Genomic DNA, 12,793 nt, shown 5'->3' with positions numbered 1-12,793 from the left:
AGGGCGACGTTGGACGAGAGTGCAACCTGTGTATCCCAAGGGTTGAAGGTGGTTGCAAGGTGCAGACAGGAGCGACCTGACATGCGGCTGGAGCACGCGGCTACGTCTCTCAAGGAACTTGGTCTCTGTGTTCTGCCTGCTGACAAGGAAGGCGGATTTGCTGTGCTCAGGCAAGAGCTGTTCTGTAGTAAAGCGTCGGAAGCAGTGCTATCTGTATTTAAGCCACACCGGAATGTTTCTTTGAGAAGAGTGAAGTCGCGTGCTAAGAAGCTGTGCGAACAGCTCAACCTGTTAAGCGTCGTTAAGAAGATTGAGAGCAGCGATTATGACTCTCTTCAAATGTTTTTCTCAGCTAAGACTCATAAAGTGGAATGCCCTTTTCGCGTGATCGTGTCCAATTCTGTACGTGGCAGAAGTGTGTTGCTGACATCTTGCAAGTGAGTCTTAAAAGGCTCGACGTGGACGACCCGTTTGCGGCGAGGGACTCTGCTGTATTAATAGATTACCTTAGGTCATGCGACAACAACTCTCTAACAGCTTTCTCAGTGGATTTGTTTTATTCATTGCCACGCGATGGTCTGTTGTCCTGCGTCGAGGCAGTAATTGACGAGTACGGCGCGGTAGACTTTCAGAACGACTGTGGTGTAAGTGCGAGTGGTTTTTTAGAGCTTTTATCTTGTTACCTGACGTCTGCTTTTGTTACCTTTGACAAAAGCATTTACCTGCAAAAGCAGGGTGTTTGCATCGGTTCTTGTATCGCACCGATTTTAAGTGAATTATTTTTGGCTCGTTGTGACAAGGCTCTTTTTGAGCGGCTTGATGATCTTAAGATTTTAAAAGTGTTTCGTTATGTTGATGATTTTTTAATTTTGTTGGATACTTCTGTTTTCATTGACCCGTTTGACAGCAGTCATTCGGAAGAGTTTATTGCTCTCGGAGACCCTATTGTCTCGCGGATTTTAGCATCTTTTCATGCATGTTTTAAACCACTCACATTCACCACCGAATTGCCTGAGCAGAACAGCATTAGGTTTTTGGATTTACGATTTTTTTTTAAAGATCACGCGTGTTGGGTGTATGAGCCAAGGGCCAACAAGCCTCCCCTACCGTATAGTTCGTCGCATTCCAAGCTGGTAAAGAGGAATATCGTGCTCTCCTTCTTGTCGAGTGCTATTAGAAAGTCATGCCATCACACCGTTGATGAGAGTCTTAGCTCACAGGTGGCTCGTTTGGAGGCGGCAGGTTACCCCAGGCACGTGATAGTTTCTGTAGCAGAGGCCCTGAATCGGAAACGGAAATCAGAGGCGAGCTTGCGTAACGTGCAGACAGCAGGAAATAGAAAAGAAAGACAGGATAAAGAGAAGGTAGGTGTCATTCCGTACGTGCATGGTTTTTCGCACAATCTGAAGAAAGTTGGGCAGCGATCCGGAGTAAAAGTTTAGTTTTCGGCACCAAAGAAGCTGATGAGCCTTTGTAGGTTAAGTTGTCCCACACGAACGCAAAAACCAGCATGCAATGTCAAACATAGGGATCCCTTGGTATCTTGCCAGAAGGATGTTGTGTATAAGATCCCGCTTTCGTGTGGTAGACACTACATCGGCCAAACTGGAAGATGTCTGAACGTTCGGCTGCAAGAGCACTCTAAAAAGGTCCGCAATATTGCCATAGACGGACAGCTAGCTGCCCATTGCAAAAAGTGTGACAGCGAGACACCTTGCCAGCCTTTGTTCCACAAAACTATTGCTTTGTATCGCCACCATACCAGCCTAACTAGGGAGATTGTGGAAGCATCGCAGATAGCACGTTCAGGGGATGATTGCGTCAGCAAACCGTCGGTGGCTCTATCAAAAACTGAGCTGGATTTCTTAGCTTAGGCGGCACGTGCAGATGTTTTTCCTTCTTTCTTTGTGATTCTGAAGTGTATATATATATGCTCCGCAACCGCAATAAACATTTGTTGAAAGTGCGCTATTGTCCTGTTCCCTCCTTGTCCTTTGTGATTTTGAGCGCTTCGCTGTATTGTCATAAATATCTGCCTGCTCTTCTATTCTTGATGCATCATTATTAAATATTTTTTCCACCTCTTAGAACCCTCCAACAGCTGACAGTATTACTGAATGAAGCAACTGATCCCTGCAATCCTTTTGCTATGGGACAGCACATCAATTACAGCTGCGTACAATTCAAGGTGCTCCTCAGAGGACAGTGCTGGTAGCAAGTGCAAGGAAAATAAGTGCCCCATGAACAGCTCCTTTGAGAAGAATGTTCACTTTGTTCTTGAATGGATAGAGACCACCCCTATCTGAACTCGGGCCTGAGCTTCCACACTCCCTGGCCGTCTTGGAGTCTGTAAAACTCGCAAATCTTGCTCAGCAGAGCCTTGAACACGGGGACCTTTGCCCCCGTGTGGACCTTGTTCTTGAAGGCGGCCAACACTTCGCCTGTGGTCGCCTGGCCATCCACACTGGCACCAAACGCCACAAAGGTCTGCAGGTCCGCCAGGAGCTCGTCCCATTCGCCCTGCCCCCCAGGGTGGTCCAGGAAGCCCAGTGGAGCGGACTCGAGAGCTTCTTCGCTCAAAGGCTTGCGTGCCCGGATGCAGGAAAGGAGTTCGCTCGATGATGCAGGACCCGCGCTGGACTGCGCTGGTGCCTCTTGGGTGAATGGATTGGGTTCTTTGAAGAGGGGCTTGGGCGCTGGAGATGGCAACACAGCTGGCCCTGTGGCTTTCTTCTGGCCAAAACGAGGTCTGGCAAAGAAAACAAGCACTTTGCGTATTTACATCCTAACAGCTCTTGAGGGGAACAACCCAAAAACATGCACACCATGAAGAAGGATTTGCAGAGCTGTCAAGGTAATGCAGTATAATAGAAACACAGTCCGCATTTTGAGCTTGTGTCAAAAGTGTCACCATCTCCCTGATAATCTGATGGGTAGAAACATTAGAACCGGACATCCGGTTCTAATCAGATGACAAGGAGATACTTTCGATGACGACGCAAACTCAAAATCCAGCACAGCAAGCAACGTGTAGAAGGAAAAAAATTCTTGAAATGACAGCTCATCGTAAAGAACAACCAATTACCACATAATGAAGAACAATATGAGAACCTTAAAAATATCCACATAAAAAAAAAAAGGAAAAAAAAAAATACATGCCAATCACCAACCATGGGATGAAGCACAATATGTACAGCACAGAAACATATTCATCAAATGGGAAAAAAAGAAAAATGCTCTCAATGCCCTGATATGCACAAAGAATATCAGTATAATGATGTGCGGTCACACAGAAAGTGGACCCCTAGTAAAGGAGGCAGTAGCTCTAAAGAGGCTAATGGTGTGAGCCGACTGTTGTGCGGATCCCCACCCTAATTTTGCACTACAGGATGCAGTGCTGCATCACAAGACCCATTGGTTGCTCATTTGTGAGTGGTATCAATCAGTTGGCACCAAGCAGGAGCTGCCACCAGACACTCGCGCTTTCTTTCCCCTTCGTAAAGACTGCATTTCTACCAGAGGATTTGCAAATAACACTGCCAAGAGCCTTCAAATAACTGCACAGCATGGAATAAAATTTCACAAGATAGATATAGCCAAATATCTGTCCTTATTTTTTCCAAAACAGTGTACGACCTTCGTAAATAAATTAAACAAGCTACACTGGCTTCGCATCACTGATAAAGAAATTGACAAGCATACCACTTGCATAACAGTATGCAACCTGCACTGTGGCCATGCAAAATCATTGACAAAAATGAAGTCAATAAAAATCTCTCAAACTGAAAATAACATGACTGCTAGTAAAGCCTCTTTAATTCAGACTTCGAGGGAGCAGGAGAAACACCTAAATTATTCGATGGCCAATTCAACCCCCCCTCCCCCTTCCCGCCTTCCTATACACTGAAGGCTTGTTAAATCGAACTTCAGCAATTAGAATTTTTTTAATAACTTGAACTACAATATGTACTTGGTTCGGGCAAGCTCCGTAGAGTGAAATTGACGCATACAAAAAAGATGTCACCCACACTTTGGGTCCTCCATGGTTTCCCATTCTTTTTCCTTGTGAAGGAGTGGACACATACCTGGCCCCCGGTGGAGCGCCCGAAGCACCGTGGGTCCCTGTCCAGGTGGGCACCCCCGAGCGGGCAGAGAGGCACTGCCTCCGTGACTCGCGCAACCGGCGGATGGCCTCGCGGGCAACGCGCTCAGCCTCGCCCTCCACCAGGGAGTAGTCCGCCTCCGCCGAGTCTAGGATCCGGTCATGACGCATGGCTGAGTGCACTCCTGTGTGGGTGAAGCAAACCCAGCTGCCTCAACTTTGTGACACAACTGAGGGAGCAGCACTGCTCAAGCAAAGCCGCCCTTGGTCCATGCGTGGGGCATCTAACCACTACTCCTCTAATCCCCAGCTGAGCATGCAAACCACATGGTAATCCATGAATGGTAATGATAACAATGGCAATGAGAATGCATGGCTGGTAAAGCGTAAAAGGAAGCTAATTCGCAACTGAAGTTTATTCGACACAAGCAAACGTCCATGTTGCTTTCTGTGTGCCGTCTGCATTTCCTTTCAAGCTTGACCAGCCAACCAACCTGGCCAACTTTCTGCCCTTCTGAGCGATGATAATATGACGATGCATTTGGTTGATGATACAGTCGAGCCCACTTATAACGGCCCCACTTAACAAGAACGCTCGCTTATAACAAACAAGTCCGGTGCGACCGTCAAAATATACATTACGGCTATGGCGCTCTGTCTCGGCTACAACGAACATCTGTGCGACTAGCCGATCGGCTACAGCGAATGCCTTGGTGCCGCAGACCACTTTCCACATGCTGAGATCCGTCGACCTGTGCTCTGCAAGCCGCGACAATCGGCATTCCCGATTCCCCCGCGGCATTTCGCCCGAGGCACGAGGGGTGGCGCAGATGCAGCAAGCTGCTTCCCGCAGCTTGCAGAATCTCGCCGGAGGAACGAGGAGCGGCCCAAATGCGGCAAGCGACTTCCCGGGTTATCTTTCGCGGCATCAGCGGAGGAGTGGCGACACGGCAAATAAAACGGCGAAACGAAAAAAAAAAAAAAAAAACTTAGTTAAGCCTGCACTGAACGCGTGTTTCATCTCGAGGCATTGTGAGCGACCACGCAACGTTTAACATGTTGCTCAAAACCGTTCAGAGGAACAGAATGCACGATTAACGAAGCACCAAGACAGCCAACAACGACAGCAGAGCCGGAGCAAACGACGCGGGGAGGTAGCCGGCGGAGACAGACACGTCAGTGGGCGCAGCAGCCAATAGCAGTCGCTCCATTTCCCGTGTTCTCGCGGAGCGCGCGCTTTGCCCAATCGCAGCCTTGAATTCGAGCGCGGGAAACTTGAAAGCCGCCGCGAGGCTTCTAATCGGAGGCAAGCCATGCCTCGACCGGATGGATGGATGGATGGAATATAAGAGCGTCCCCTTTGAAAGGGGGTGGTAGCAGTAGCTATCATGCTCGTTTTTCTCCATATATCTTAATTATTGTTTTATACTGGTTAACTATACCATTATTCTATTTATTAAATGTTTGTTTCTACATTACTAACAATTATGTCACTTCTCTGCTTTTAAGCCATGGTAGAAGAACAAATGGTAGCGTAACTCCCATAGAAGCCTGCGTGTCGACTCTGAGCGAGGCTTTAGTTTCCCAGCGCCCCCTGCGAACTGTGAGGCAAAACAAACACGTGACGTTGCTTGTGACGTCACAGGGACGTACTTTTGGCGGGGAATTTGTCTTTTTACTTATGAACGAAAAACAAGGCCAACAACGACGGAGGCAGAACGATGCTCGGATAAGGCAGAAAAATGGACACCGTAACTGTTCAGCCAAATTTACTTGACATGGATATCTACTGTCAAGTTTTACGTTAACTGAAATGTTACGGCATCTTTAACCACATTATCATAGTATCGTTCTGCCTCCGCCGTCGTTAGCCTAGTCTTTCGTCGCGCGTCATGTAAACGCATTCTGGGGCTTATTTCTTCGGGCACGTTTGTGAACAAGGGCCTTCAAGTGAATTCGGCAAGCACATGGATAGAACCACATGGCTTGAGGCATTTCACTAAGGGCATAAATGAGTGAAGCTGTGCTGCATAGAAAGCCAGGCTTTATTAATTCACGATTACTTACATAGACGCTTCACGACAATGAAATCTTTAAGTGTAGGAGAGCGACCACCGCTCATTCGTCACGGTCTTCATGAAATCCTCGTGACAACAAAATTTCCTGAGCGTAGGTCTCCAAACGAGACGCGGTGAGATTACGGGTAAAAGATCTTGCTAACAAACAAAGTACATATCAGCGTCAAAGAACAACAAAAACAAACGAATGGAATAACGCTAGCGCTAGAACGCCAACCTGTAAGAGCTTAGGTAAGCAATTCAAATTGGGATTGCTAGTATTTAGAATTTAATGCGTCTGAGAAGTGAAAATATCTACGATATAGCTTCGCTCCAATAAATCTCGCCCTGTTCATGATTCCCATATTTTACTCGCTCTTCATTTGTCACTGACAGGAGTCAATGTGAGGTTACAAATTTACAACTTAAGCATTTGACATGTTCATGAGAAAGATCCCATTGACAATAGGAACATCACTGTAATAACAGCTAAAGCACGTTCAGGTAATACGACGCAGTAAGCAAAACACGCAGCAAAGGGAGTGGACCGGAAGGCTTTGAGCAATGCGACACGCGTTTTGGGGGCAATAAAATCTCACCTTCACCACTCAATTAAAACATGCAGCGATACGCCGCTCATGCAGACGTGTATCCGTAAAACAAGCCACCACTTTTGCGACGTGCCTGGGAGGCCGAGCCCGAGCCAAGCCGCCGAGCTGTGATGCAGCATTGTCCATCGTCCGGAAATGCGCACATGCAGCGGCAATCAGTTTCTCATCGAGCACACACAGTCTTTGCCTTGCTGTAAAGCTCTACCACAACCAGCAGAATGAAATACTGACTGTTTGTTACAGATAACCAACTCTGTACGCAGCACGCAACGATGAACGTTGAACCGGGGCTGACGACGCACCCATTCCGCGGATGAAAAAAAGCTTTGGTCTGAGCCATATCTGAGCTTTAGGCAACTACGCAGCGGATAATAAGTGGCCGAGAGAGGCCGTTAGAAACAAGTTAAAATAATACTAAAAATGTGACACGTTTTTTCTTACGCAAGAAACAAAAACTGCATTCATTCCTGAGCTCGAATATTATGTTTACTTTCTAGTTCCTTGGAGTTCTGGCAGATCTTATTTTCTGTGCGCTAGTAATTTGCCTCACAGTTCGCAGGAGCCCTCGTCATCGAGTTGATGCCGCTGGCAGTAGGCAGCTGCACGTGTTTTCTTCCAAGTTGCGCGACCAGTTGTACATTGACCTTGTTTAAGCCACCAATCTTCCAGTCGTTTTTTGCTAGCTTCCACCACCGGTTTATTCACCCTGCCACTGGTATCTCTAAACCCCAGAGCTTCAGGAACAGTTAGTGCGCCTGTATCGACTTCTGGATGGATACCATCACATTCTTTAATTGTTAATTATTTCTTTGGATTTACCACATACTGCACGTGTCATCTTCATGGCTAAATTTCTTTTTGTAGCAGCATGTTGTAAGGCACCCTGATCTAGCTTCAAAAAATAGGGCACTGCCTCTTGAATTATCAAAGAAATCTTCCTTCCTGATCTGCATTTTCCACTTTCGGTATAATTCCACACTCTGTTTCTTTTCCATCGAATTTATCCAATTTTTACCTTCTGTGTTTTTCACCTGTTGCTTAATGCTCTTTATTTCTCCGTCCTTGTTACTAGCATACTTACTAGTTAGTTTCCTACAGTTGAACCTCGCTACAACGAAACTGACGGGGCGCGCGAAAAATTTCGTTAAAGCGAAATTTCGTTGAGGCGAAAACAGCCCAAAAACACTGTGAGGTTGAACCACATAGTGCCAAAACATCATTTATTTCCAAAGAAGTCGGTCAGCTTCTTCTGCTTCTTTTTTTTTGCCACGAGTGCAGTGGCGCGACTTTCGCACTCGGTGAACAGTTGCGACGATTTCATGCCTGGCCTTAAAACGGGTCAGCCACCCTGAGCTGGCTTTGAAATCATTGATGCCCAGCATACAGGCATAGCCAAGCGCCTTTTGCTGCAGCATGTTTCCGCTGACCGGCATCTTCTTTGCGCGCACGTCGAGGAACCACGTGTAGAGAGCCTTCTCAAGGTCCTCGTGAGCCGCTTGCGTCAGCTTTTTCCGCTTCGCGGATGTCCCCGAAGAAAGAGCTTGCGCTATCGCGTCTTTCGACTTCAAGATCGTTGACAGCGTGCTCTGTGAGATGCCGAAGTCCGCTGCAACATCTCCCTTTTTCCTGCCGCTGGATGCCGCGCTGATAATCCGTGCCTTCTCTTCAAGCGAGAGGAACTTCCGCTTTCTAGATGAAGTCGCCATGCTCGCATTCATTACAGCGCACTAGCAGCACAAGCACGAGTGAAAAAAACTAGGGCAAACGCGCTGCTGTTGCCAGGCTGCTGCGTCCTTTCGCAACGGATTGGTTGCGGCTCTGGATTGGAAGAAAACGGGAGCTTGCCCCCGCGCCTTGTCGCAAGGCAGCCAGCCCGATTGTCATCAACACCAAGCTATGGCGGTGATCATGTGCGTTTCAGTGAGTGGATTAGTTGGGTCCAGCGAATGTTTAGCGAAACAAAGCAGCGTGGGCCTATGGAAGTACATAGATGGGCGACGATATGCTTGTTTTATTGTAAGATATATTTTTAAATCGAGCTTCGCATAGCAAAAATTTCGTTGAAGCGGAAACGCGCCCCAAAAATGATTCGTTGTGATGAGAAATTTGTTCCATTACTTTGTATAGCAAGCTGACGGGGAATTGGAAATATTTCGTTGAAGCGAAAATTTCGTTGAAGCGACGTTCGTTGTAGCGGGGTTCGACTGTAGTTCTTTTCCTCCATTGAGAGTCAACGCTTTTTAAGTAGAGGTATTTAAATACTTTAGCTGCCCATCTGTTACTGTCCAATTTCATCAGGCGTTCCTCATATAATATTTTACTCTGAGCTTCCCGTACTTCGAAAGATGCCCAGCCCATATCTTCTTGTACCGCCCCATTTGTAGTTTTGCCGTGGGCACCTAGCGCTAATCGTCCGATGGCTCTCTGTTTTATTTCTAATGTCGACTGTACCTCTGTACCGTGCCGCCGTCGCCACCGCCGAGGGTGGCAGAAGCGCAAGAATTCACAAACAAAATGAAACCAAGCTGGCGGCGCTCAGTTCGGCGGAAGAGGAATGGCGCGCGCGCGAAGTTTGGGAATTTTCGGCGCTTGCTTGCTGCTCTGTGGCTGCCGCCGTTTGTTATATAATTAATTTTGAGTATTTCTACGGCAAATTGGGCATTGATAATTACAGAAAGGGTAGTTTATAGACCATTTTACAACCCTTGGAGAAACCGGCTTGACTGAGCTGTTAAGTGGGGAAGTCATCAACTTTCCTGTGCTACGATAGCAGCCCAGCTCTCCAATATGGCAGCACCCTTCACCCCTTTGTAAACTCGTGTATAAGACATACTACCGGAATATATAATCTTCCAAAAATCGACTGGTTTGCAATTTTTCAGTTTTCAAAGGTCGCGTCCCCCCTTAAGAGGCAGACAAAAATCACTGACTTTTTTCTTGAATAAATGTTTTTTTCATTGATGTCGACCTTCTTTTTGTGGGCAGCCCACATATCACAAACTTCTGGATACAACGAACGAATTCTGCGCGACGCTCAGGTTCGTTATAAGCGGGCTCGACTGCAGTAGCACTAGTGATGACAATAACAATGCAGTCACTGAAGAGCAACCAGTGTGAAAGACAGAGCAGAACCACAGGAGGACGGCTGACTCGAAAGTGAAAGTAAGCAACACAATGGAAAACGTGGCCAATCTATGAACAAATGGACAAGCCAAAAGCACCTGCTGCTACGAGGAGCACTGCATTAACTTTCAAAGAGCATGCAAATAACTTGGATGCGAACAAACCTGTCCGAGCGGTCAACATACTGGTGGTGACAATACCTGACGCGCTTCCTGTCGTTCTTCACGGCGCCTGCAGAGTGCACGTTTTCTATCTTCTGCCTTGCGCTCAGTATGGTTGACAGAGTGCTAGGCGCAACGCCGAAGTCTGCGGCAATCTCTTTCTTCTTGCGCCCGCTGTCGACCGCCCTGAATATTTTTATCTTTGTTTCAAGAGAAACTGCTTTGGCTTTCGGCGCCGCCATGCTGCAAGACGACGGCACGACCTCGAGGAAAGTGAGCACACGCGCGGGTCGGCAAAAAGTAGGGGCAGGGGCACGCGGGCGGTGGTTCGATCACGTGCAGGTCACATGCCAGGCAGCCGTTGATGCTAGATTCACTTGCGGTCCCTAGATGGCGTGGCGTGCGAAAGCGCGGGTGATTCAAACACATTTTAGGTGGAGGCGATTGATAAAACTGAAATTTAGCGTTTTGAAAATTTGCTTCCTTGCGGATTTTGAGTTGTGTGAATACGAAGTATGCTTCGTTATAACCGATTTAGTGTCAAATTTTCAATTTTTCATTTCGTTATACAGATAGAACTCCCATAGAAGTAAAGCACAGCCAACCAAACTTTGCTTTTACTTCGTTATATCCGATAATTCGCTGTATCCGTGTTCATTTTAACGAGGTTCGACTGTATAAACTTGACAACACGCATCGAACACAACCACATCCTTGCTTTCGACCTAGACGTGAGACGTGCAGTCGTATACAAATGGACACCACGGTTAAAAGTAATGCAAACGATTTCACTTTTCGGGTAAAATCAGGCTTTAATTGCACATCTTCTAACGTTGTCTACCTTCTGGAATGCTCCTTCTGTCATAAACAGTACATCGGAGAGACAGGGCAACCAATGAACGGACAGACACAGGCGAAAACCTCTTGAAAGCAGTTTCCCAGCATTTCAATCAGAAAGACCCTAAGTTCGGAGAAAGTTATATTACTTGATCGAAGGGAACAAAATGTAGCGCACCAAGACAAGGACAGAGAAAGAAGACACACACAGCGCTAACTTCCAACTAATGTTTACTCAAGGAAGAAAGCATGGTATCTACCCTTCTGAATTACATTTCTAGTACAACGGTCCCTTTTACGTGTTCTGTGGATATTTCGACTACCGTAGCTATCATTGCTGTGGCCACCAGTCGTGCGCGGACACTCTCGTTTTGCTGTCAAAACAAAGTGCTTCCGGATGACGTGAGGTGGCTCTTCGGTGGGTTCATCCCATTGCAAGGTCATGACATCAGAGTTTGCAAGATTCTGAAGGCTGAGTCGTTTCGGCTAGCTTGCCTCTACAGGGAATACCTCCACCTTCTTGTTTACCAAAGGTCAAGTCCATCCACAGCAGGGAAGAAGCTTCGATAGTGCCAGCGGCTTGTCAGCCAGACTACGGAATTCATTTGGCAGCGACAACTGGACCACCTCAGAAGACAGCATAGGAACAAGGCTCCTAAACCTCAGTGCATCATCCACGCATCTCAAGGATTGGCTCTACCTGAGCATGTGAAATCTGTTTTGTCGCTGGGACCTAAGTTCGCCCTGGATCCAAAACCGCCTTCAGTGGAGCGGCTCACGTTCGTACACCAGATTTCTAGGATCCTTCCCGAACAAGAGTCCGACCACTGTGTTTCCGCAGGTGTAGACATCTTACAACGATGTAAGTTGCAGCCTTCTAGACTTCCTGTAAATCGAGTTAAGTCCTATCTTGAGCAGCATTCGTTGTGTCTTCTTCCCGCAGACAAAGAAGGGGGGTTTGCTGTACTGCCGTCAGCTCTTTTTCATGAAAAAAGCATGTGAAGCTGTGTCCTCCGCTTTCAACTGTCATCCAAAACTTAATATGTCAAAACTTAAAGCTGAAGCAAAGAAACTATGCAAGAAATTGGACCCTGGGTCTGTTCTCAAAAAGATTACAGATTGTAAAAAGGAGTTCCTTCAGGTTTTCTTCAGTGAAAAGACCCATAAAACTGATGTACCATTCCATGCTATTGTATCTGAGAATGGCACATGGCAAAAATCTGTGGCCCTGTGGTTACAAGAAAAACTAAAACTGCTTTCTGTTCACGATAATAGTGCTGTGTTGTCGTTCTCTTCCTGTGTCTTTGTTTTGAAGTGCGCTAGTTTGCTTTCCAAGATTTCGTGACCCTATGGACCATGTCACGCCACGCTTTCCGGTCTCTCACTACAGTTGAATCCCGCCACAACGAATACCGCCACAACGAAATTTCCGCGACAACGAATAATTTTTTATTCCCCGCGAGTATCCTATAAGAATTAATGGCCTAAATTTCTCTGCACAACGAACCATTTTTGCAGAGCGTTTCCGCTTCAACGAAATTTTCGCGTTCAAAATCGAAACTAGTTTTATTGGCGAGAAGTCCAAGTCAAATCCAAAGCCACATTAAGCATGAAATCACGTGATTGCAGTTCCGCCATTTTGGCTTTGTGTCGTGGTCGCGTTGTTCACTCGCTGCCTTTCTCTTCGACAACGACGAGTTTTCATCCGCAGGACACGATGGCAACGCAAGTGAAAAAACGCAAAACTCTTTCCCTTGAGCAAAAAGCTCAAATAATCGCCCAAGCAGAAAGCGGAAGGAAGAAAGCGGCAATTGCTGAAGACTTCGGAATTCCTGCAAGTTCGCTGTCAACGATTCTAGGCAATAAGGACAGCGTGAGAATGGCACTTGCTTCAGGCACATC

The 12,793-nt window shown here is 46.9% G+C and overlaps 1 protein-coding gene across 4 annotated transcripts in view; it reads right to left on the bottom strand.

Annotated features, from left to right (window-relative positions):
* Window positions 1-538: 538 nt before the first annotated feature.
* The window catches only part of LOC146187715 (DNA excision repair protein ERCC-6-like), a 374,514-nt gene continuing 362,259 nt past the window's right edge, over window positions 539-12,793 (bottom strand). For 3 of the 4 annotated variants that reach the window (XM_084603509.1, XM_084603511.1, XM_084603510.1), the window contains 2 exons: window positions 4,086-4,287; window positions 539-2,749 (listed from right to left, as the gene is read on the bottom strand). In XM_084603509.1, coding sequence (XP_084459635.1) covers window positions 2,299-2,749; window positions 4,086-4,287 — 653 coding nt within the window. In that variant the 3' untranslated portion in view covers window positions 539-2,298. The remainder of the gene's footprint in view (window positions 2,750-4,085; window positions 4,288-12,793) is intronic. The other variant, XR_014707405.1, reaches the window with a different exon arrangement.

The sequence above is a fragment of the Amblyomma maculatum genome, chromosome 5, assembly GCF_055883805.1.
Source record: "Amblyomma maculatum isolate TAMU_Amacu chromosome 5, ASM5588380v1, whole genome shotgun sequence".
NCBI lineage: Eukaryota > Metazoa > Arthropoda > Arachnida > Ixodida > Ixodidae > Amblyomma > Amblyomma maculatum.
This window is presented reverse-complemented; position numbering and strand designations above follow the sequence as displayed.